The following is a 25,945-nucleotide window of genomic DNA, read 5'->3' on the forward strand; positions in this document are numbered from 1 at the left end:
TACATGGCTCGTCTGGAAACTACGAGATGAATTTATTAAGCCTAATTAATTCATCATTAGTGCATGTTAGTTACTGTAGCACTTATGGCTAATCATGGACTAATTAGTTTTAAAACATTCGTCTCGCGATTTCCAACCAAACTGTGTAATTAGTTTTTTTTCGTCTATATTTAATACTACATGCATGTGCCGTAAGATTCGTTACGATAGTTTAGGGTGAAAATTTTTGAAAACTAAATCAGCCCCTAGTAACTCCAGTTTCTGCGTGGGAAATGCCTAACCCACAACCCACTACCCCACTAGCACGACGAGGACGAGGTCCCAACTCCCAAATGCCTATCAGCACGCATCAGTCAGCACGGCAGTCGGTAGCAACTTACGTTCGCCCCGCCGTCCGTAATCACTGGGATATGCAAGACCATATTTCAGACCCCAAAATCGTTTAAGTTACCTGGGTAGTTGGTAAGAATTGATTTCCAAGCTGTTCTTATTATCTTTAATTAAAATATTTGATAACAAAAATGATTTTAAGAGACGAACTCTCTAATTAGCAGAGACGGACGCACCTAGCAGCTGTCTCCGTAAATGGTCAATGGGCCTATGAGAAAATGTTCGTCATCGAAAATCATTTACCGAGGCAGGCGTCCTAATGCGGCTGCCTCTAATAATCATTGTTAATGAAGGTAGGCATCTTAGGACACCTATCTCGTAAATCAATTTTTCGAAGGCAGACATCTTAAGTCGACCGTTTGCGTTAATCGCTATTAATAGAGGCGGACGTTCTAAGCGTCTATATTCTTAAATCGATTTGCATAGGCGGACTTTGAATATTCACATGGTTAATACCAAAGCTGTAGTGGCTGACCTGATCTATATTTTTTCTATTAATAGGTTTTTTATTTAAAGTTATTTACTGTCTCAAATATTTATTTTAAATTCACATATTTTGATACTTGATTTTTTAAATGTTTCAAATAATCTTGGATGGAGACACATCATATACTAAAGTTGTAGTACTTGACAAGATTTAAAACTTTATAGTTAAAGCTTTTTTTCATTTGAGTTTATTTAGTAGTTTAAATATTCAATACAAGAATACATAATGTTTGTGCATAAAGATAAAATTCTATATGTACTCACAAGCAATTTAGTGGTGTAGTGGTAAGGTGGTGCAAGTTTTAACCAGTCCAGAGGTCATTTACTCATTTAAATGTTTTGAGAGTCGAAGGTGACAGTTTCTCAGTTCTAAAATTCGAGGAGAAAATATAAACTACGACGATATGTTAGGAGATAAAAATGTTTTTTTTTACTTTCCGGGCTGATGAAATCTTTGCAAATTTGCTGGGATTTGGCCCGTTAAGGGCCGGCGAGTTCCCAGTTGTTCGGGCCAATCAAATCAGTTCATCACAGCGGGCCACGCCACCCACCAACTGCATATAGTTAGCCCTTGTTTAGTTCCACACTAAAATTTCAAAAAGTGCCATAGCACCTATCACATCGAATATTTACGGCTTGTGCATGGAGTATTAAATGTAGACGAAAAAAAACTAATTGCACAGTTTTGTGGGAAATTGCGAGACGAACGTTTTGAGCTTAATTAGTTCATATTTAAACACTAATTGCCAAATAAAAACGAAAGTGGTATAGTAGCCCCAAATTCAACTTTATGGAACTAAACACGCGCTAAGTTGGAACCCGTCCGTCAGCCCACATTATTGCCAGGAATGCCAGCCCACCTAGCCTGCGCAACCTGCAGCTTTGAGCCGCTCGCTCTCCCGCCGGCCATCCGCCCACCATCCGCCCACCGCAGCGCGCCAGAGCCAGCTGATCATGCCGCTCACGGTGTCCCTTCTGGACGCGCAACTCTCCCGCTGCCGCTCCGCGCGCCACCTCCTTGAAATCCACGCGCAGTTCCTCGCGTCGGGCCTCCTCGCTGACGCCTACGCCGCCAGCCGCCTCCTCCTCTTCACCACCTCCGCGACCGCCGCGCGCCTCCTGCCGCAACCGCTCCACCACTCCCTCCGACTCTTCCAGCTCGTGCGCAGCCCCAATGCCTTCACCTGCAACACTCTCCTCAGGGCGGCTCTGCGCCAGGGCTTTCCCCACCTCTGCTTCCCGCTCTACGCCTCCATGCCCGCGGCGCCCGACACCTACACGCACCCGCTCCTCGCCGCCGCCTGCGCCGCCAGAGGGGACGCGAGGGAAGGCCGGCAGGTCCACTCCCACGCCGTCAAGCACGGGTTCGGCGACAACCTGTACCTCAGGAACGCGCTGATGCACATGTACTCTGCGTGCGGCTGCGTCGCGGGCGCGCGCAGGGTGTTCGACGCGGGACCCTTGTGGGACGCCGTTTCCTGGAACACGATCCTCGTCACGTACGTGCGGGACGGGGATGTCGAGCAGGCTGTCAGGGTGTTTGCGAGGATGCCAGAGAGGAGCGCTGCGGCGGTGAGCTCTATGGTGGCGTTGTTCGCGAGGAGAGGGATGGTAGAGGAGGCGAGGGGGGTGTTTGACAGAGCGGAGCATAGGGATGCGTTCACGTGGACAGCTATGATCTCTTGCTTCGAGCGGAATTATATGTTTGTGGAAGCGTTGGCTGTGTTTTCAGATATGCGTGAAGAGGGGTGGCCTGTGGATGAGGCAGTGATGGTCAGTGTGGTCGCTGCTTGCGCTAAGTCAGAGGTGATTCAGAACGGAGAGGTGTGCCATGGGCTGGTTGTCAGAGCTGGCCTTGGTAGACGGGTCAATGTCCAGAATGCGCTGATCCACATGTACTCAAGTTGTCTGGATGTTGTTGCAGCACAGAGATTGTTTGATAGCGGTGAGAGTTTGGACCACTTCTCCTGGAACTCGATGATTTCTGGCTATCTGAAGAATGGTCGCATCAAAGATGCAAAAGCGTTATTCGGTGTGATGCCTGACAAGGACAACGTTTCCTGGAGTGCAATGATAGCTGGTTGTGTGCAAAATAACCAGTCACCTGAGGCGCTCACTGTTTTTGACAACATGAGAGCCCATGAAATCAAACCGGATGAAGTTACGCTTATTAGTGTAATCTCTGCATGTACTAATTTGTCTGCTTTGGAGCAAGGGAAGTTAGTGCATGAGTACATTAGGCAATACCAATATAACATCACTATTGTACTTGGGACTAGCCTCATTGACATGTACATGAAATGTGGATGCATGGAGGCTGCACTAGAAGTCTTTGACATGGTGGAAGAAAAAGGGACACCTTGCTGGAATGCTATCATTGTGGGACTGGCCATGAATGGCCTTGTTACAAGATCCCTTGACATGTTCTCTGAGATGGAAACCTCTGGCACTGCTGTCCCCAATGAGATAACTTTCACTGGAGTTCTGAGTGCTTGCAGACATGGTGGCTTAGTTGAGGAGGGCCGTCAATTTTTCAAGTTGATGCAGAACAAGTACAAGATTATACCAAACATCAGACACTATGGATGTATGATTGATCTCCTTGGACGTGCTGGGTATGTCAGAGAGGCTGAGGACCTGATTAAGAGCATGCCCATGTCACCTGATGTTCCAGCATGGGGTGCATTGCTTGGTGCCTGTTGGAAGCATGGCGATAGTGAGGTCGGGGAAAGGGTTGGCAAGAAGCTTGTCAAGCTGGATCCTCATCATGATGGGTTCCAAACTATGTTATCTAACATATATGCTTCAGAGGGGATGTGGCAGTGTGTAAAGGACCTAAGGGGTTCCATGAAGCAACATGTAGCAAAAGTTGCAGGCTGTAGTGTGGTTGAATCATCACTTTCTTCATGAGATTCTCGCATGCGATGGTATTAGAAAGCAGAATGCATAGAGTGAGGTTTAAGCTGAAGTATTACATGGTCAGAATCCAATATTTTTATCTGCTTAGTTTGTGTTCTAACTATTACCTGTGTTCTCAGGTCTTGTAATCCAGTTCATGATTCCTCTATCTGCTTTTGTAGATACAACTAAAACACTTTTCCCTATTATCATAATTGCAACATTCATCCTTTGAACATCCAACAAGTTCAGATAAAGCTTGCATCACTGCCTTCTCTTCCAAAAGCATAATAATTATTCATCTGACAATGAGCGAGGAGCAACACAATTCGTCAAGAGTTGGTTTTCTGTTGCAAAAAAAGATATGCACAGACTAATTACTTTTCTGCCTGAGGTATGTACTTGTTATGGAAAGGTCAGTAATAGATTAGGAAGGTTAGGAAGGGGTAAGAATAAAAAAGGATTTTGGTATGTAGGCTGTGGTTGGTTCATATATACTAATTTTCGCAAAAGTAGAAATATTTTGGTCTAACTTGAAATTATATATTTCAGTTGGAACTTTACACAAATTTTGGCATAAGTTGACATGTTAAATGATTTTGAAACCTGACAGGCTAGACCCTCATGCTGCTGTAATTGACATGTGTACCCCTCCTATTTGCTGCCAAACATGTGTGTTTATATGAAACTATAGTTTTTTGGTAATTTTCATTAAAATATATGGAGTTCTTGGAAATTTACTAATAGAAATAGCTATCAAATTAGAAACCAGTTATTTGACTATTTGATTAAAGTATGTATCTAACACATTAGTAAGTGATTGCAGTAATATTGTGACTACCTAGTCCAAAGTAATCTAAAAAGGCTTGAAAGTATTGAGGTAAATTGGGTGGGAGGCAACATATATGATTTTAGATCTTTGAAATATTAATTTTTGGCATGTCAACTGAAAACCCTGTCGATGCGGGACCCACGGGATACACCGCAAGGAAGAGAGGAGATCTAGTTTGATTAGGATTCCTCCCATGTAATCCTAGTAGTAATACTATCCTGTAATCCTATTATGACTATACATTGTAAACCGACTAGGACTCTGGCCTCCTGACAATATAAAGGAGGGCATGGCTCCTTAGATGGAGAGAGAGAAGAGAGTTAAACGCAACACAACATTTTACAATCAATCCAACACAAAGGTTAACGCCAACTAGACGTAGGGCTATCACTCGATCACGATCGAGGGTCCGAACCAAGATAAATCGACTGTCTCTTGCATTTTCCGTCGAGTTCTGCATACGCTGAAGCCCGAACAAACTGCCTCGGGTATCCCCGTGGCAGGCTATTGGTGGTGAAACATCGACAGCTGACGCGCCAGGTAGGGGATTTCGGCAAATTTGCATCCGAGAGCTCGACGGACCTTGACAACATGATCTTCTCGACGGGATCAACCTTTATCTTCGGTTCATGGATCTGCGAGGCAGGCGACGATGGCAAGCTCCAAAGCCATCTCCTTGAAGATTCGGATCACCATGAAGACCTTTCTATTTCGGCGATTACGACGGATCAACTCGCCGGAAGATTCGCGCAGCTCGTGATGACCGATCCAACTCAGATTTTGCGGCTTTGCGCATCCAACTCAAACTCAGGCTCCGCATCCGAGACGGAGTCCTACCCGAGTTCTTTCGAGAGGCCAAGTTCTTTTTCGGTAGGGTTCCAGAGCGCGGTTTCGGCCTATCAAGAATACAACTCGGAGTACACTCAAAATCCTTTCAAGAAGTCAAGTCCTTTTTCGTTCGAACTCCACGAAATGGCAAAATCTTATCAGGCACGGCCCGAAGGATCCCTCGATCCGGTGCTTAGAATGCCACTGAAAGGAGCTCAGGAAGGCCTGGTATTAACTATAACATCTCAAAACTGCATCGTCCACTGGCCAGATTCTGTTCCTGAGGATAGCGCAACCTGACTAGTCGGCACGACGACGACAGCGGTTCTACCCTACCAAGAAGGAGACTCGATCTACGACCTTGAAGCCTCTACTAAAGTTGTCAGCGACTCCGACAGTATGGAAACCAACGCCGATAACAGAACAATTCACGCACGAGAAGTATTCATGGTTCGCCGTCCTCGATCACCATTGGTCCCCCCAGAAGCACCCGACATCAAGTCATCGGATGAATCTGAGTCCAACATATCACCCTTTATCCAGGGGCACGATGGTGAGACCGAGAATCAGAAGCAAGCCAGAGAAAGAAGAAACAAATTGAAACAAGGACGCCAACGCCGTGCTAGGCAGCGCAAGGAAGCTTGGATCAAATATGAGTCAGATCTGGCCGAGTACAGTAGAAGAAAATCAGAACAAGAAGTCGAAGAAAGACGCGCGGTGAACACACCCTACAATAGGATCTGAGAAGCACTAGATGAACTCGGAGCGGCCTCACTTCCCGGTGAAAAACAGGAACAGCTCCGGGACCTTCTCCGGTCAACAGCCCTGAGGGTACACGACGGAGAGACCTGCTCAAGACTACCTGCCAGGTCAACGTCTCACAGACAGGAAGATCAAAATCAAAGGAAGTCTGCTTTCGAGAGACTCGGACCAAGTGGAAGTCACAACAGAGAAAGTAGAAGGGACCATAGTCAAAACTATCGAGTCGAACAACCAAGAAAGACCAAAAGCAAAGTACCAATTCAGACAACCCCGCAGAACTACTCTCACCAAGACAATAGTTGGCTAGAAGGAGGTGCTGAATCAGAATACACAGAAGCTAGAACGCACGATAGATTCCCCTGTTTTGCGAACAGACTTGCTTTAATATGACTACCTCACAAGTTCAAGCCATCCAACCACTCTAAATATGATGGCAAGACTGAGCCAAGGCAGTGGCTCAGGATTTACTCGCAGTCGATTAAACTAGCCGGAGGAGACGACGATATCAAGACCTTATTTTTTCCCATGGCACTGGAAACCATGCCCCTCCAATGGTTCAACAAATTAAATCCAGGGTCAATCAGAAATTGGGAGGACTTGCAAAGAGTTTTTTGTGAAAATTTCGCGGGTATCATTACGCACCCCATCATCCACGTAGAATTAAAAGAACTCAAGCAGAAAGGGGGCGAAAGTCTCAGAGATTACTATCGACGATTTGATGAACTACGTGCTCAAGTACATGACATCACCGAACGAGAAGTAATCGAAGCTTTCTCTCACGGAATCATGGCTAGGTGGCAATTTCAGGACTTCTGCAAAGAAAATCCGAGAAACAATAAAGAATTTAGACGCACAGTAGAAAAGATGATTACTGCAGAGGAGAAGACACGAGAGAGGTTCCCGGATAGAAACAACCGAGACAACCCGGACAAGCAAAATCATCGAAACATCGACAGCTGGTGCGTACAAGTTGATAACTAAAGATGGAAAAGAAGTCAACAATACATGGCACATCAGCCAACTAAGAAGATTCTACGCACGAAAACAACTCAAGGAAGAATATATATACAAGCCACAAGAGATCAACGTTCATGATCAATAAAGATGGTGTTCCTTGACAACATATGTCTTATTATGGCTTTCCCCCAGTTGTTTTCACTGAGCATACCGTCCGAGAGCAAAAGAGCTGAAAAGATACTTGAGCCCGCCGATGAGGGTAGCTAATAAGCTAACACCCGAACCAAAAAGCAAAATGGCTGAAATTATGCCTGAGCATACCGACCGAGAGCAAAAGAGCTGAAAAGATGCTTGAGCCCGTCGATGAGGGTAGCTAATAAGCTAACACCCAAACCAAAAAGCAAAATGGCTAAAATTACGCCTGAGCATACCGGCCGAGAGCAAAAGAGCTAAAAAGATGCTTGAGCCCGCCGATGAGGGTAGCTAATAAGCTAACACCCGAACCAAAAAGCAAAATGACTAAAATTATGCCTGAGCATACCGGCCGAGAGCAAAAGAGCTGAAAAGATGCTTGAGCCCGCCGATGAGGGTAGCTAATAAGCTAACACCCGAATCAAAAAGCAAAATGGCTGAAATTATGCCTGAGCATACCGGCCGAGAGCAAAAGAGCTGAAAAGATGCTTGAGCCCGCCGATGATCACTATCAAGTATATGTGAGATGGAGGGCTTCCAAGCACTACCACACAAACCACCAAGGCTCTAGTGTGCTCAGCTCTCGGCCCAAGGCCGACCATGGCTTCTATTTATAACCCCACGAACAAATAGAGCCGTTACCCCTTCACTGGGCAAAAGTCGGGACGACCGGAAGCTCTGGTCAGATCGACTGGACGCTGGACCTTAGCGTCTGGTCACGCGATACTCGCCACGTGTCCCCTCCTTCAAACGTTGTTCATCCTATCTCAACGGTCATTTGACGACCGGACGCAGCAGCATCAACTGACCGGACGCTGAGCCTCCAACGTCTGGTCGTTTCCAGTAAGGTTCCAGAAACGACATTTCATGACCGGACCCGTCCGGTCGATCACGATCGGACGCAGCACCAGCGTTCGGTCACTCTCTAGCTTCTGCTCTGCCTGCGTCACCATACGTCCGCCCTGACCGGACACACACAGCCAGCATCCGGTCACTTCCAGAGCCAGCGTCCGATCGATTGACCGACGCTGCACGCTGCCTGCCACTATTGACTGGACGCTGCAACCCAGCGTTCGGTCACTGCATGACCAGAGTCCGGTCCACACTGTGGGACCCTATCTTTTCTATATAGGGTGCCGGTGGCACCGTCGGACTGTCCGCACTCTACGGGTGGACACTCCGTCGGTAGAGTTTCAAACCCTTCTCACCTCCGTTCTATTGCCGAATTGATCCACATCAACTCTAACTTCATCTCCTTTATAAATGTGCCAACACCACCAAGTGTACACCACCATGTGTATTTGTGTTAGCATTTTCACAATCATTTTCCAAAGGATTAGCCACTCAACTTGCCACGCCACTCAATCCTAGCTACGATGCAAAGTTAGATCACTCCAGTGGCACTTAGATGACCGATATGCAAACAAGTTTGTCCCTCTTGATAGTACGACCATCTATCGTAAACCCGGTCATAAACTTCTCTACACACCTATGACCGGTGAAATGAAATGCCCTAGGTTATACCTTTGCCTTGCGCATTTCATTCCATCTCCTCCAATGTCGATGCAACACATGTGAAAGGATTAAGATGCCCAAGAGGGGGGGTGAATTGGGCTAATTCTAAATTTTCTTTCAATAATTAAATCCTACGGTTAGCCCAATTAACCCCTCGTGCCTAGTGTAGGACACTTGGACGCCTAAGAGGGGGGGTGAATTAGGCAACTTAAAAAATACAACTCCAAACTATGACCTCTTTGTCTACCTCTAGCAAAACCTATGCAAAAGATAATCTATCTAGATGTGCAACTACGGTTTTGCTAATGTGTTGCTATCTCTACCGCAAATGATAATAATATGATCAATGTAAATGCGGAAGCTTAAAGAGCAAGGTAGAGATATGCAAACTCCCGTCGATGACTCCGGTATTTTTACCGAGGTATCGAGAAGCGCGCAAGCTTCCCCCTAGTCCTCGTTGGAGCCCCTCGCAAGGAATCCCTCGCAAGGGCCAAGCTCCCGGTCGCAAGGAATCCCTTGCTAGGAGTCAAAATACCACTTGAAAGATGATATTTGGGAGAAAATTATCTACAATTTGGACTTTGGCACATATTAGATGAACAATAGTAAGACAAGCTATGTGCCGTACTTCTAAGCAATTTTAAACCATGTAGGTTTGCTCCAAGGGTTACAAATGAGACCGAGCAAGCCTATCATATGAAATACCTAGTGTATGCATGACAAAAGATATAAGCATGCAAATGCAACCCTAGGCATGAAGAGTAACTAGATGCTTAAAGATACCAATCGTAGAAAAATCTAATTGCAAGATGTACCAATTAAAGAGTGATAACATCTAGTTACCTAACATGGGAAGGAGAATTTAGGTCCATAGTATTCACTACCCCACTTGGCAATGATTTTGTCCATCATGATGCACCCCATGAAATGCACCCATACTTTGCCAAGTCTCCAAATTTCCCATAGTCCATTGGACTTCTCACTTCCCTCTCGGGATCCAAACCTTCTTGGTGCTTTTCATGTTGGAAATGATTTCCTTTGGCACCCAAAAGCGTTTGACCCTATTGTTGGCTTGCTTGTTCACCTTGATGGCCACCACCTTGTTATTTTTCTTCTTCTTCAAGAGATAAGGTGTGGAGGCTTTCTTGTGCACCTTGTTGGTGTAGGTGTTGGAAAGCTTGCTTGTTTGCTTTTTCTCTTTCTTCTTTTCTCCTCCCCCATTCTTCATCTTGCACTCGTAGGACTTGTGGCCTTCCTTGTGGCACACGTAGCAAACCACGGTTTATCCTTCATCAAGCTTCTTCACTCCCTTGACGGTGTTATCTTGATGAAGTTGGGTTTGCTTCGCCTTGCCTTTGAGGCGAACTACTTCTTGCTTGAGTTTCTCATTCTCCTTTACAACCTCTTATGTGCATGTATCTATAATCACTTTTTCAACACAAGCTTGGTTGCACAAGGGTGAGTCTAAACATAAATCATTGCAAGAAGTAGAGGCATCCTTTTTAATTATGTCATTTCTTTTAGATGCCTTGGTGGGGGTATTTTTGACGGCCTCAAGATTAGCAACTTTATTTGTTAGCTCATCACAATGTTTGCACATGATTTCCATTTTAGCAAGCAAACTCTGATAATCATTTTGTGAGCTAGCTAACTTTTCTTTTAATTTTTCATTTTTCTTTGCAAGTTGCTTATCACTAATTGTGCATTCATTTGTTGTTGCACTAGCTTCAAGTTGCTCAATTTTAGTAGATAGTTCAACATTTAGATTTGCAAAGTTCTCATATTGTTCAAGTAAATTCTTGTATGCTTCTTGTGAACTACCTAGCTCTTCTTTTAAATTTTTGAGCTTCTTTTGTTGACTAGTGCAAACTTTAGCATATTTAAGATTTTGTTGCACAATTTCATGATAAGAAGGCATATCATCATCACTATCACTCTCACTAGAGGAAGAGCTTTTGTTACCTCGTGCCATAAGGCACATATGTGAAGAGCTAGATGATGAGTGCTTGCGCACTCGCCTCTTCTGATGGTCTTCTTCACTTGAAGAATCATCCCATGACCTTATTGATGTGAGGGCTTTGTTCTTGCACGCCTTCTTCTTTGTCTTGGGTGTGGGGTTGTTTGGACAAACTTCCACAAAGTGCCCCACCTCGCCACATCCATAGCATCCTCTCTTTCTTTGCTTGTTTCTTTGATTGGTGAAAACGAGGTCTTGGATTTGGATGGGCACACCCTTGACATTGAGCTTTTGGATCATCTTTTTCACCTTGTTGATAAGTTTTATTGATTCTTCATCAAGGTCAGAGGTGAAAGAGGAAGATTGATCATCATTACTTGTTTCTTCTTCTTCTTCATCATTATCCTCATCATCTTCTTCTTCACTTGAGGAGCTTGAGCTTGAGCTTGACTCAACTTTCTTGTCCTTCATCTTCTTCTTCTCGCTACAAGCAAGAGCTTTGCCTTTGCTTGATGAAGAAGCTTCTTCTTGACCCATCTTTCGTGACATTTCAAATGCCACTACCTTGTCGATGACTATGCCCGAGGTCATGGTGCTTAAGTCCTCCATATTGTGAAGGATGGTGATGATGCTTGCATATTTCTTTTGTGGTTGCACGGAGATGATCTTCCTCACGATGTCCGCATCATGTAGCTTTAATAATCCCATTGAATGGAGCTCATTGATAATTAGATTTAAACAAGAATACATATCACGAACAAGCTCATCATCATTCATAGCAAAGGAATCATAATTTTGCTTAGCTAGACAATATTTTTGCTCACGGATATTACTTGTGCTGTCATGGAGCTCTTGGAGTTTTAACCAAATCTCATGTGCCGTATTTAAAGTAAATACTTGGTTAAAAACATCCATGCTAAATGATTCAAACAAGCAATTTTTTGCTCTAACATTAAAATGCAATTCTTTTTCATCACTCTTCGTGGGTTTTTCGGGATTCTTAATGGGTTTTATCCCGTCACAAGTGACTCTCCATACACCTAAATCAACCGCCTCAAGATGACAAGCCATTCTTGCTTTATAGTATGGGAAGTTAGTGCCATCAAATTGCGGAGGCCTAGCGGTATCCATCCCAACCACTCTAAATAGCGTCGGCTCAACGGCGGTTAAGCCAAAGGTCCAAAATAAGCCAACCGGCTCTGATACCACTTGTAGGACACTTGGACGCCTAAGAGGGGGGAGGTGAATTAGGCAACTTAAAAAATATAACTCCAAACTATGGCCTCTTTGTCTACCTCTAGCAAAACATATGCAAAAGATAATCTATCTAGATGTGCAACTATGGTTTTGCTAGTGTGTTGCTATCTCTACCGCAAATGATAATAATATGATCAATGTAAATGCGGAAGCTTAAAGAGCAAGGTAGAGATATGCAAACTCCCATCGACGACTCTGATATTTTTACCGAGGTATCGAGAAGCGCGCAAGCTTCCCCCTAGTCCTCGTTGGAGCCCCTCGCAAGGAATCCCTCGCAAGGGCCAAGCTCCCGATCGGGTAACTCCGTGGAAAGCCTCGGGCTTTCCCCACGCGCAAGTGGGTCTCCGATGTGCCTTCCGATAAGCCTCTCCCGGATGCTCCCCGCCGTCTTTACTATCAAGCTTCCGGCCGAAACGCCGCGGGCCTTGTTGCCTTCGGTATACGGTGGCGGCCGCACCACAAACGCGGTTGGTGCGATCTCGCAAGACTTCAAGCCCCTCCTATGTACAACTCTTGCGCTCGCAAGCACGGGGTGGCAAGAGGTATGCAAACCTCACTAAACACTAGGCATACACCTAGAGCAAGCGCATAAGCGGTTGTCTAATCAACCTAAGCACTTCGCAAAGCACCTACGCTAATCACCTGATGAAACACTAAGCACTGTGCAAGTGAAGATCACTAAAATGGTGTATCAACACCCTTTATATGTTTCCTCAGCTCCCCACTACTCAAATGGCCGGTTGGGGTTGTATTTATAAGCCCCACTGAGAAAATAGCCGTTGGGGTCGAACTCCCGCAATTCTGCTACTGACTGGACGCTGAATCGTCCTGACCGGACGCGTCCGGTTGTCCCGACCGTTGAGACGGCAAAACACTGATCGGACGCTGGCCAGCGTCCGGTCGCCTACCACCGGACGCGTCCGGTCGCAGATATGCCGCTCTGGAACCTTACTGTAATCGATCGGACGCTGCATTCCTACGTCCGGTCGGTTGCCGCCAGCGTCCGGTCCTTGCGTCCGGTTGCCTATCTGCCGAGTCACCGGTCCAGCATCCGGTCGCGCTTCCAGCGTCCGGTCCAGCGTCCGGTCGCCTCTACGAGCTCGTTTCTCCGTGATCTTGCGTACGGTTTGGTTCCTATCTTCATGCTTGGACTTTGCTTGATATCTTGGGTCTTTCCTTGTGCTCCTAAGGTCTTGCTTAAGGTGTTGATCATCGGATCATCACGTCGCCTTCGTCCAAGTCATGTCTTGCACCCTATTGGACTACAAAACAAACATTTGCAAATTCATTAGTCCAATTTGGTTGTGTTGGTCATCAGATACCAAAATCCAAAGTAAATGGGCCAAGGGTCCATTTTCCTTACACCTAGAGAAGTGTTTCTATTAATCTAACGCACAACGAACTTGTAACATATGTTCCAAACTTACTCTAGCATGGTAATTCTATGAATATAAAGACAAGTATTGAATTGCTCAAAGTAAATGCTCAAAGCAAATAGAGAGAGAGGAACGCGGCGATGTTTTGCCGAGGTATCGGAGAGTCGCCACTCCCCACTAGTCCTCGTTGGAGCACCCGCGCAAGGGTGTAGCTCCCCCTTGATCCACGCAAGGATCAAGTGCTCTCTACGAGTTGATTCTTCGACACTCCGTCGCGGCGAATCACCCAAAGCCGCTCACAACTTGAGTTGGGTCACCCACAAGCTCCGTCGGGTGATCACCAAGCTCCCAATCACCACCAAGCCGTCTAGGTGATGGCGATCACCAAGAGTAACAAGCACGAACTCTCACTTGACCACGCGAAGCTTAATGAAAAGATGGATGCACACTTGTCTACTCTTGATTCACTAATGAGACTACTCTTGTCGGTGTTTTGGAACCGGGGGTCCCTCAACCAACGAGTGAATTTGTGCTGCGTGCCCCTAATCCCGGATGGTGATGCAAAGAGACACAAGGTTTATACTGGTTCAGGTAATCGAGGCCCTACGTCCAGTCTGAGAGATCGATCTTGTATTCCTTGCACCGGAGTGCTCGTAGTAGGGGGTTACAAGCTAGGTGAGAGAGGGAGCTAGCCCCAGGTCTCGGCGAGGGTGGCGCGGGCTGCTTGAGGCGTTGTTCCCAAGCAGTGTAGGAGTGTGTAGTTCTATCTGTGTGTTCGTCTTTCTGCCTATCGCTCTCTCCCTAGAAATGGTACCGGCTACCTCCTTTTATAGCCACAAGGAGGAAGCCAGAAGTACATGAGAAGTTTACTATTTGCTGATGTGTTCTGCTCCCCGGAGCAGCGCGGCGTCGTGGGAGTTCCCGTCGGTGTCTAGTCGGTATGGTCTCCAGGCCGACGACATGCTGCGCTCCTGTACTTTTGTTGACTTGGTGAAGTGCCGAGGCCTGGTGGCTGCTGTAGTCGGTTGTGCCGAGACCTGCTGCGCTGAGGCCGAGACCCGCTGCGCTGAGGCCTTTGCAGACGGCAATGCGGGGTCTTGGCGGCCATCGTCATAGTTGATTTAGGCGGAACAGTGCGGAACGTGCGTCTACAGGATATGGTACCCTGTATTGTCAGTAAGGGATGGTAAAAAGGCGATTTGACCGTTGTCCCGTCGCTCCTGTCGCGGCGCACTGCCGATCGTGGCTTACGTAGTGGGTGCAGCTGGGCGCATTGATTGGAGGCGACAGCCCGCTAGAGCGACCTTTGAGGCGGAGGCGACGAGGTTGCGGGACGAGCCCAGCCTCGAACGAGGCGTAGCATGGCCAGCTCGCCCGAGGCCCTACCGGGAGTCCTCAGGGCGAGGCGGAACTCGGTCAGTTCGCTGGTCCCGAGGTCACAGGAACCCAGTTCTGACTCCCCACGTCGTGTTCGTCCTTGGTGCAGGAGTTTAGGCGGCACAGTAGCTGGTAGCCCCTGCACAGTCCCGTCGTGGATGGCAGGGTGCTGACGTGCTGGTCATCGTGCGATGACGTCGTAGGGAGCCGTGGCTCTGCAGATGCCGAGGCCGAGCCATCGTGGGGGCTCGGCGGACATGGATCCTCAGGCTGCCGAGCCCCTAAAGCAACTGCCGAGGCCTTGGAGGGAATTATTGGTCCTGGGTACTGATTCCGAGGCCACAGTATCCCAGACATGGCTCCCCATGCTGCGTTGTTCTCGGAGCAGGAGTTGGCAGCACAGTGAGGCATGGGCGTCAACCATGTGCATAGTGGTTGGCATAGTGGCGGGTAACCCCTGCCCAGTCCTGCCTCCTGTCCCGTCGGCCATTCCTCTGTACTGTGTTGAGCATGCGGCCGACGCCAGGGGCATGCAGTTGGCTGAGGTAATGCGACACGACGTTTTGTCAGAGGGACGGGTGAAGGAAGAGGCAGCAGAGTGCTGCCGAGCCTGCCTCGCGCGAGACGGAGGGTCGGCGGCCCGGCCGAGGCCTGCGACGAGAGGGGGTCGGCCGAGGCCTTCGGTGGGGGATCGCCCGAGGTCAGCGGTGAGGGGGCCTCGGGCGAGTCGGAGAATTGGCCGAGGCCAGCGGTGTTTAACTGGTTTCGATCTTTACGAAGTCTAAGCAATCGTTTTTTGGTTCTTGCTTAGGGTACCCCTTCTCGCGGTATCCGACAGTAGCCCCCGGGCCTTGGGGGGAGTGGAGGCACTCCCCCTGAGGTTCTGACGAGAATTGGCTCTTGATAGTTCCTGCCGGGATGGTGTTTCGTACTCGAGGTTTCGGTGGGTGCGCGCGAGCGCACCCACCGGGTGTAGCCCCCGAGGCCCTGGAGGAGTGATTTCACTTCTCCAGGGGCTTTTTTCTCTTTCGAGTGAGGGGTTTTTATTGTGTTTGCCGGGCCCGTGGGTGCGAGTTCGGATCGCAGGGTCTCGACGATGCTGCGGAAAGAGCCCCTTAGCCTCCGCCTAGAGCGAGAGGGCCGTCAGGGGTTCCCTCGGCTTTTTGTACGACCCTCGTGCTTCCTTTTCGCTCGGAAGGAGGGGTGGAAGATGCCATGCTACCCTCAGTGGGCGCGAGCGATGGCATTTCCGGTGAGCTGTTATCGGGTAAGTCCGAGTGGAGGCCCGTACCCCGTTCGCTAGGGGTCGGCTAGCGGTCCGGAGACGCGCTCCAAGAATACCGGCAGGGTTTCTCTAGTGGGTGCCTGAGGCCGTTTGCTGGGCCTCGGTGGCTCGGTGCCTCCCTACGGTGGGATCCCATTCGGAGACCTCCCTGCCGGTCTCGGACACGACACAGGGCGCGCTCGTACAGGCTCGCCCGTAGTCGTCCCTGACTCTTTTGCCCTGGGGCAGCTGTCGAAACCCCTGGGGGCCCAGCCTTCGAACCCCTGGACCGTAATAGGCTCGGGTCGCTTGTCTTTATCTTGGGTGCAGGAAGAGCCCCCGAGCCTCCGCACGGAGCGAGAGGGCGGTCAGGGGTCCTCCCGACTTTTTTGTCCGTCCCCCGCACGTCCTTTTCGCTCGGACGGGGGGGCTGTTTGCCGAGCCCACTCGTGTGCGAGCCGAGGCCGCCGGGTCTCGGCAAAGTTGCAGGAGGAGCCCCCGACTCTCTCGCACGGAGCGAGAGAGCGGTCAGAGGTCCCCCTGGCTTTTGGTTCGCCCCTCGCGCGTGAGGGTCTGTCTGCCGAGCCCCCCTCGGGTGCGAGCCTAGGTCGCGGGGTCTCGGCGTCTTTTGCAGAAGGAGCTCCCTAGCCTCTGCACGGAGCAAGAGGGCCGTCAGGAGTTCTTCTGGCTTTTTGAACGACCCTCGCGCTTCCTTTTTGCTCGGAAGGAGGGTTTGTTTTGCCGAGCCCCCTCGTGTGCGAGCCCAAGTCGCTGGGCCTCGGCAATGTTTTGCAGGAAGAGTCCCTTAGCCTCTGCGCGGAGCAGGAGGGCCGTCAGGGATTCTCCTGACTTTTTATTCGACCCTCGCGCTTCCTTTTCGCTCGGAAGGAGGGGTGGAATGTGCCACGCTAGCCCTCGGTGGGCGCGAGCGATGGCATTTCCGGTGAGCTGTTATCGGGTGAGTCCGAGTGGAGGCCCGTACCCCGTTCGCTGGGGGTCGGCTAGCGGTCCGGAGACGTGCTCCAAGAGTACCGGAGGGTTTCTCTAATGGGTGCCGAGGCCGTTCGCTGGGCCTCGGTGGCTCGGTGCTTCCCTACGGTGGGATCCCATTCGGAGACCTCCCTGCCGGTCTCGGACGCAACACAGGGCGTCCCAAGCGTTTCGCTAGCTTGGGCCTCGGCCTCGCATAGGCTCGCCCGTAGTCGCCCCTGACTCTGTTGCCCTGGGGCGGCTATCGAAACCCCTAAGTGCCCAGCCTTCGAACCCCTGGACCGTAGCGGGCTCGGTGCCCAGTTCCTTTGCCTGAAAGGAATCGGGTGGGGGCTATCTCTCTCCCTACGGCTAACAACGGCAGGCGCGTCTTTTGAGGCGGCTTTTTCGGGGAGGTGAAACGGCACCTGCTGCTGCTGCGGTTGGATGCGACGTGGCGTCAGCCGACGGGACGTAACTGCACGCGCAATTAATGAGGAGGGAGTGGGCGCGTGGGCGGTAAGACCGGATCTGGGTAATCGCAGCGGATTTTTTGGGAAAACTTCCCCGATTTCGTCGCCCGGTAGTTTCGACTCGTCCCTGCATAAATACGCAAACAGCCTCGCCCTTCCCCTCCTTACCTTTTCCGCGTTCGCTTTCGCTGCCTCCGTGCCGTCGTTGAGAGCATAGAGCGGGGAGGAGAAGGGCGAGAGAGAGAGACCGAACGAAAGAGAGAGAGAGAGATTACCGCCGTAGCAGCGTCCTCCACCGCGCAATGGCAGGTGGTCCCGTCATCCTCCCGGCGGATCCCTGGGAGCGGTCTGACGTCACCGAGGAGAAGCTACAGTCGCTCGTGGAGGCCGGTCTTCTTCGCCCGATCACCGACCCTGACGAGCCGGAGTGGATTGCTCCGGGGAACAAGTCGGAGCCGAGGCCGCGCGACGGCTACGTGGTGAGCTTCGTCGTCTTCCACGAGCGAGGCCTCGGGTCGCCGATGGATAACTTCATGCGGGCGCTCCCGCACTACTATGGCGTGGAGCTCCACAATTTCAGCCCCAACTCCATCGCGCAGGCGGCCATCTTCGTCGCCGTCTGTGAGGGGTACTTGGGGATCGCTCCCCACTGGGAGTTGTGGCTCCACTTGTTCCGGGCGACGTTCACCACCAAGCCGGGGGGAACGAGGGGGGCCCGGAAGGTGCAGAGGGCCGACGGCTGCACCCTTCACGTGCGCCAAGACCGGCAGTCCCTCTACATCCCGGCCCAGCTGTCATCGTCCAACCGTCGTTGGTACGACGGACTGGTTCTACCTCCGTAATGACGACGGAGGACTTCCTCCTTATACCGGGCGGGTTGTAGAGAGTCAACCAGAGAAATGGGGAAACGACGTTATCAAGGCTGATCAGCCTAGGCTGGAGCCGCTCTTGCGGGCCTTGGGGAAGCTGCGTGACCGTGGCCTTTCGGCGGCCGTGGTCGTGGTGGCCTTTCACCGCCGGAGGGTGTTGCCGCTGATGGCCCGGCGGCGGCGGCTGTTCGAGATGACCCCGAGCGACCCGATTGCCGGTATCAAGATGTCTGCCTTCGCCCTTACCGACGACGAGACCCTACGTCGGGTGAGAGAGGCGGTAGACGGGAAGCCGAAGATCGACGATTTGATGCCGTTCCCGATGCGCCCGTCGTGGGGGCACATTTCACTGGTGAGTTGGATGTTGCCGAGGCTTTCGCGGCCTTCTTGTTTTTCACCTTTTTTGTCTGTTGTCTTACTTCGTCGTTCCCAAAGGGGATAAGAGACGTGCGAGGCTCCCCGCCGCCCGTTCCCGAGGACGCCCGGCGGCGATCCATGAACAGGGCGCGCGCCGAGGAGGAGAAGAAGAAGAAAGATGCCAAGGAGGCGAAGCGCACGAAGAAGCTCCTCGCGCGCGAAAAGCTGGACGCCCGTCGCCGGCGTCAGAAGCTCGACGGTCTCCCGTTGGAGCCGTCTCCCTCGTCGTCGGTGTCGGATTCTTCGGGCGACGGCGGCGGGCGCGAGGTGGGGACGGCCTGCCTGGAACACCTCCCCGACATTAGGGAGATGGTGCCCGGGGCGCCGGCAAGGAGCCTGATGCTCCTAGGAGGAGGAGGTGTCCCAGGGGCCGGTGGCGGCCCGTCCCGGGGCCGAGGCCGACGCGCCCGAGGCGCGGGTGTCGGAGGAGCGTGCCGTCAGCCCGATGGGTTCGACGGTGGAGGTGGAGCGAGCGACGGTGGGGGCGACCCCATTGTCTCCGCGAAGGGTCGAGGAGGTGCCGGGGTCCGACGGAGGCCAGCTGGCACCGGTGGACACCGAGGCCGCGCTGCTGCCACCACCGCCGCCGTTGTAGAGGAGGCTGGCGGTGTCGAAGCGGCTGCATCCACGTTCGCGGTAAGCGTCTTTTCTGGTGGAGTTCGTAGTACTTCTTGTTTGCCCCTTGGTCGCATGCTGACCTTGGGAGTGTCTTTGCTTCCAGCCAGACGCATCTGGTGGAAGATCCTGCCTTGGCGCCCCGTAAGGCGCTCAAGGTGAACGTTAGCTCCTCCGCCCATCAGGCAGCGGAGGCGCAGGCTGGCGTGCAGCGTGGCGCGGCGTCGGGTGGGGCCGTTTCGGAGGAGGCGGCTGCCCAAGAAAAGGGTGCCGAGGCGGCCGCGGAGCGAGTGGAGGAGGAGGAGCCCACGCCTCGCGATGTCGCGGGCCTTGGGGCGAAGGAGGCTGGGGCGTCCACCATTGCCGAGGCCATTGAGGGTGAGGCCGGAGCCCCCAAGACCTCCGAAGTCAGGGCGGTGGACGCCGAGGCCACCGAGGTAGGGATGGCGGAGGCCAGAGCCCCCGGGTCCGTCGAGGCCGAGTCGACGGAGGTGGAGATGGAGCAAGTTTTGGCGCCGCCCCTGGTTCAGACAATCTCGTCTGATGATTCCTCCCAAGGGAAGGAGACGGCGGACGTCGAGGTGGCCAGTACCGCGGAGCAACCAGTCCCAGATCCCGCCGAGGGGAGTTCGGCCCTTGCCCGGCTACGGCCCGAGCCCCGTGGGTGGAACTTCCCGCATGTTTTCTGGCGGAACCGGGCTGACCCCGAGGGGGAGCCTGTGTTCGCCCTTGAAGATACCGCAGAGGGGGGGCGATGGGATACCCTCGAGTAGTACCGCCAACTGGCAGTGCGGTCGCTGTAGACAGCGATGACTATTATGGGACGGGACTTGCCCGGTGTCACCCAGGTACGTACTTTCCTCTCTCGTGCCGCGTTGTTTTCTCTCCGAGCCCCCTCGCAGTGTTTGACGTGCGTTTTTTGTTTTGCCTCTTTAGGAGCTCGAGACCCGGTCCCTTGGGAAATCGGTGTTCCTACGAAGGGAGAGGGATATCTGGGACCAGCTCCGGCGGCAGAAGGGCCTGCTTGCCGATGCCCAGGGGCTTTTGTCGGCGCGGAGTGCGGAAGTGGAGGACCTCCACCTTCGTTGTGCTGACCTTCAGGCCGAGTTGGCCACGGCTAAGGGGCAGTCTGCCCCTCTGGTGGCGAAGATAAAGGAACTGGAGGAGGAGCGAGACTCCTTCAGGTCTCGGGCCCAAGAAGCGACGGCCTCTGCGAAGGCCACAGCCGGGCAGCTGGGTGCGGAGCAGAGCGAGCATCAGGTGACGAAAGTCGCCTTGGCAGAGGCTACCAAGGCGGCCGAGGCCTCTCGGGTCGAGGTCTTAGCCTGGAAGAGCAAGGTCGAGGGTAAGTTCCGCTGAACCGTGTTCCTTGTTTCATTTGTTCCGGTTCGCGTTTGACTCCTGACCCCTCGTTGCGACGTAGATCTGGAGAAAGAGGCTTCCCAGCCGGCTGAGGCCTCCGTCGCAGCGCAAGCGGCGCTGGATGTTGAGGTCCGGGAGCACGAGGCGCTGCGCAGCGCTGTCCGTACCGCCTGCGAGGCCCTGGACGTCGAGGAGGTCCAATCAGCCAGCTCCCTTGGGAGCCGCCTGATTGCGTTGAGCGGCCGCGTCCACGAGAGGCTCCGGGGGGCGTTGCACACGGGTGTCAAGCGCGCCCTGGCCGTCGTCTCCTCGCACTACGCCATCAACCTCGAGGCTGTCAGCGACGGCTACGTGTTGCCAGAAGATGACGAGGAGGCTGATGCGGAGGTCGTGAAGCTGTTGGAGGCGGCCGAGGCACCTGGCACAGCGCTTGGCTGGTCTATTTGAAGAAGAGGTGGTCCCTCCCGCGCCGGCCGCCGATCCTTGAGCTTTGACCTGGGCCAAAAGGGGCCATGTAACCGGATTGAGTTAGTTGCCGTATCGTGACGTTTTTGTGGCCGTCGAGGCCTTTAAAGTATTCGCGTGCGTGGGTCTTTTAACCATTTTCTGTTCTATTTCCGAGCCTGTGCCCTCTGTCTCGATCTTGGGAACCCGCGAAGAAATCCCTCAGAACCTAAGCCATCCTTCGGCGAAGGGTGGTGAGGGAGCTGTCGTAGCCCAGAGGCGTAGGCCGTTCTCACGACTCGACCGGCCCTTTGGCCTCCAGACAAGCTTTTGGTCTCTGGGTTTCTTGCGAAGGTCCCGTCGGAGCGCGAGGGAGTTTGGCGTAGAAATTTTTGAAAGACCATTAACAAACGGTGTTCGGGACTTAGGGGGTTCCCCCTTTTTAGCCCCTGAGGGAGGCTCGGCTTTGCAGAGGCAGAGCCGAGTCTCCCTTATAGCGCTATTGTGACGTCGAGCCCCTATTGATAGACAAGCTCTCTGCACAGAACTTCCTCGGAGCCTACGCTGTCCTTTGGGTGAAAAGGTGGTGAGGGTCCCCCTTTTTAGCCCCCGAGGGAGGCTCGGCTTTGCAGAGGCAGAGCCGAGTCTCCCTTATAGCGCTATTGTGACGTCGAGCCCCTATTGATAGACAAGCTCTCTGCACAGAACTTCCTCGGAGCCTACGCTGTCCTTTGGGTGAAAAGGTGGTGAGGGAGCTGCCGTAGCCCGGAGGCGTAGGCCGTTCTCACGGCTCGGCCGGCCTTTTCGCCTTTGAGACGATCGTACGGTCCTTAGGTTCTATACAATCGACTTGTCTATAGGGGGGTTCCTCGAAAGATTATAACAACTAAGAACGCTTCTTTATTGCATTTCAAGAAACAATGTAAACAACGTTTGGAAATTTAAGGGTAGAAACGACGTAGCTGTTCTATGTTCCAAGCGTTGGTGAAGATTTCGCCCTTCTCGTTGGCTAACTTGTAGGTCCCGGGCTTCAGCACTTGAGCGACGATGTACGGCCCTTCCCAGGGTGGGGTCAGCTTGTGGCGGCCCTTGTTGCTCTGCCTCAGTCTCAGCACCAGGTCGCCCACCTTCAAGTCTCGGCTTTGGACGCGCCGGGCTTGGTAGCGTCGTAGGGCTTGCTGGTACCTGGCTGAGTGTAGCAGCGCGACGTCTCGGGCTTCCTCCAGTTGGTCGAGGGCGTCTTCGCGGGCAGTGCGGTTGCTTTGCTCGTTGTACGCCTGTAGCCTCGGGGAACCGTATTCTAAGTCAGTGGGGAGGATGGCCTCGGCTCCATAGACCAGGAAGAACGGTGTGAATCCCGTGGCTCGGCTCGGGGTATTTCTTAGGCTCCAGATGACTGACGGGAGTTCGGCAAGCCATTTCTTGCCAAACTTCTTCAACTGGTTGAATATCCTTGGCTTAAGGCCTTGTAGGATCATGCCGTTGGCACGCTCTACTTGGCCATTCGTCCTTGGGTGTCCTACGGCCGACCAGGCCACCCGGATGTGGTGGTCGTCGCAGAACGTTAGGAACTTGCGACCGGTGAATTATGTCCCATTGTCAGTGATGATGGTGTTAGGAACCCCGAACCTGTGGATGATATCCGTAAAGAACAGCACCGCTTGCTCGGATTTGATCTGAGTGATCGGACGAGCCTCGATCCATTTGGAGAATTTGTCGATAGCTACCAGCAGATGGGTATAGCCCCCGGGTGCCTTCTGCAGAGGCCCAACCATGTCCAGCCCCCACACAGCGAATGGCCATGTGATGGGGATGGTTTGGAGGGCTTGGGCCGGGAGGTGCGTCTGTCGAGCGTAGTACTGGCATCCCTCGCAGGAGCGTACTAGCTTCGTGGCGTCGGCCACCGCCGTTGGCCAATAGAAACCTTGGCGGAAGGCGTTACCCACGAGCGTCTGAGGCGCCGCGTGGTGCCCGCAGACTCCCGCGTGCAAGTCCCAAAGTAAGGATTGGCCAGCCTCGGTGGTGATGCATCGTTGGAGAATACCAGATGGGCTACGCCTATACAACTCGCCGTCGCAGAGGACGTAAGTCTTGGCGCGTCGCGCAAGCCGTCGGGCTTCGGTTCTGTCAGCAGGAAGCTCTCCTCAAACGAGGCGATCAAGGAAAGGGACTCGCCAGTCCGTTCCTTGGTCGGCCTTGGGAGGCTCTGCGTCAATCGCCATGGCCTCGGGCTCGGCGGGCGAGGTCTCGGTGGCAGAGGGGGCCTCGGGCCCTGCGGTGGGCTCGGCCGATGGGCCCTCTTCCGTCGCCGAGGCATAGTCGACGGATGGCTTGTGGAGGTCTCTGGCGAAGACGTTCGGTGGGACCGGGGTCCGCGCCGACGCCATCTTTGCCAGTTCGTCCGCGGCCTCGTTGAACTTTCGCGCAACGTGGTTGAGTTCGAGACCGTCGAACTTGTTCTCCAGGCGACGTACTATCGCGCAGTACGCCTTCATTTTGGGGTCATGGCAGCTCGACTCTTTCATCACCTGATCGACGACGAGCTGCGAATCACCTCGTACGTCGAGACGTCGTACTCCAAGTTCGATGGCGATTTGCAGGCCGTTGACGAGGGCCTCGTATTCGGCGACATTGTTGGAGGCGGCGAAGTGAAGCCAGATCATGTAGCGTATGTGTACTCCGAGGGGCGAGACCAGGAGCAGGCCCGCGCCAGCCCCAGTCTTCATTAGAGACCCGTCGAAGTACATGGTCCAGCATTTTGATTGGATCTGAACGGGTGGCAGCTGTGTGTCGGTCCATTCGGCTACAAAGTTGGACAGGACCTGTGATTTGATCGCTTTCCGAGGCGCGAAAGACAAGGTTTCCCCCTTGAGTTCGACAGCCCACTTGGCTATTCTACCCGAGGCCTCCCGGTTTTGGATTATCTCTCCCAGAGGAAAAGACGACACCACAGTCATCGGGTGGGACTCGAAGTAGTGACGTAGCTTGTGTCTAGCCAAGACTACGGTGTAAACCAGCTTCTGGATGTGGGGGTAACGCGTCTTAGTCTCGGAGAGCACTTCGCTGATGAAGTAAACAGGTCGTTGGACTGGTAGAGCATGTCCCTTCTCCTGCCTCTCGACTACTACGGCCGCGCTGACCACTTGGGTCGTCGCAGTGACGTAGAGTAAGAGGTGCTCGCCCTCGGTGGGCGGAACCAGGACGGGGGGGGGTTGGTGAGCAGCGCTTTGAGCCTGGCAAGGGCTTCCTCGGCCTCGGTGGTCCAAGAAAAGCGCTCTGACTTTCTCAAGAGGCGGTACAGGGGCAGGCCTTTTTCGCCGAGGCGCGAGATGAAGCGGCTTAGGGCCGCAAGGCATCCCATGACCCTCTGCACCCCTTTGAGGTCTCGGATCGGGCCCATGTTGGTCACGGCCGAGACCTTCTCCGGGTTGGCCTCGATCCCACGTTCCGAGACTATGAATCCCAAGAGCATGCCTCAGGGAACCCCGAAGACACACTTCTCGGGGTTGAGCTTGATGCCCTTCTTTCTGAGACATGTGAAGGCAACCTCCAAGTCGCCGACGAGATCACCGGCCTTCCTGGACTTGACTACGATGTCATCCACGTAGGCCTCAACGGTTCGTCCGATGTGTTCGCCAAAGACTTCGATCATGCACCGTTGGTAAGTAGCCCCTGCGTTTCTGAGGCCGAACGGCATGGTTATGTAGCAGTACATGCCGAATGGAGTGATGAAAGAAGTCGCGAGCTGGTCGGACTCTTTTATCTTGATTTGGTGGTAACCGGAATACGCATCAAGGAAGGAGAGGGTTTCGCATCCTGCAGTGGAGTCAACGATTTGGTCAATTCGTGGTAGTGGGAATGGGACTTTCGGGCATGCTTTATTTAGACCAGTGTAGTCCACGCACATCCTCCACTTGCCACTTTTCTTCCTGACTAATACAGGGTTAGCCAACCACTCTGGATGGAATACTTCCTTGATGAACCCGGCTGCCATGAGCTTCTGCACTTCTTCGCCGATGGCCCTGCGCTTCTCCTCGTCAAATCGGCGCAGGCGCTGCTTTGCCGGCCTGGAGCCTGCCCGGATATCTAAGGCGTGCTCGGCGACTTCCCTTGGTATGCCCGGCATGTCCGAGGGACTCCACGCGAACATATCGACGTTCGCACGGAGAAAGTCGACGAGCATGGCCTCCTATTTGCTGTCGAGGGTGGCGCTGATCTTCAGTCCTCGGCCGTCGGGGACGATGGGATCGACTGGGACGAGCTTGACGGCCTCCGCGGGCTCGAAGGTCCCGGCGCGCCGCTTGGTGTCGGGAACCTCGCTACCAAGCTGGTCGAGATCGGCGATGAGGGTCTCGGCCTCCACGATGGCCTCGGCGTACTCGATGCACTCGACGTCGCAGTCGTATGCATGTTCGTACGTGGACTCGACGGTGATGATGCCGTTGGGGCCTGGCATCTTGAGCTTGAGGTAGATGTAGTTGGGGATCGCCATGAACTTGGCGTAGCACGGGCGCCCCAAGATGGCGTGGTAAGCCCCCTTGAATTCAACCACCTCGAAGGTGAGGACCTCCTTACGGTAGTTGGAGGGAGTGCCAAAGCAGACGGGTAAGTCGATGCGCTCGAGGGGTCGTGTGCGCTTTCCTGGCACGACGCCGTGGAAGGGCGCGGAACCGCCTCGAAGCCGTGATTGGTCGAGCTCCAGGAG

The 25,945-nt window shown here is 52.8% G+C and overlaps 1 protein-coding gene and 1 pseudogene across 2 annotated transcripts in view; both read left to right on the top strand.

Moving 5' to 3' along the window:
• Window positions 1-1,810: 1,810 nt before the first annotated feature.
• On the top strand, window positions 1,811-3,826 carry LOC136537233 (pentatricopeptide repeat-containing protein At2g22410, mitochondrial-like; annotated as a pseudogene).
• The window catches only part of LOC136532268 (uncharacterized), a 46,290-nt gene continuing 24,153 nt past the window's right edge, over window positions 3,809-25,945 (top strand). The window contains exon 1 of one of the 2 annotated variants that reach the window (XM_066524880.1): window positions 3,809-4,168. In XM_066524880.1, coding sequence (XP_066380977.1) covers window positions 4,139-4,168 — 30 coding nt within the window. In that variant the 5' untranslated portion in view covers window positions 3,809-4,138. The remainder of the gene's footprint in view (window positions 4,169-25,945) is intronic. The other variant, XM_066524888.1, reaches the window with a different exon arrangement.

This window comes from Miscanthus floridulus, chromosome 2 (assembly GCF_019320115.1).
Source record: "Miscanthus floridulus cultivar M001 chromosome 2, ASM1932011v1, whole genome shotgun sequence".
Taxonomy (NCBI): Eukaryota; Viridiplantae; Streptophyta; class Magnoliopsida; order Poales; family Poaceae; genus Miscanthus; species Miscanthus floridulus.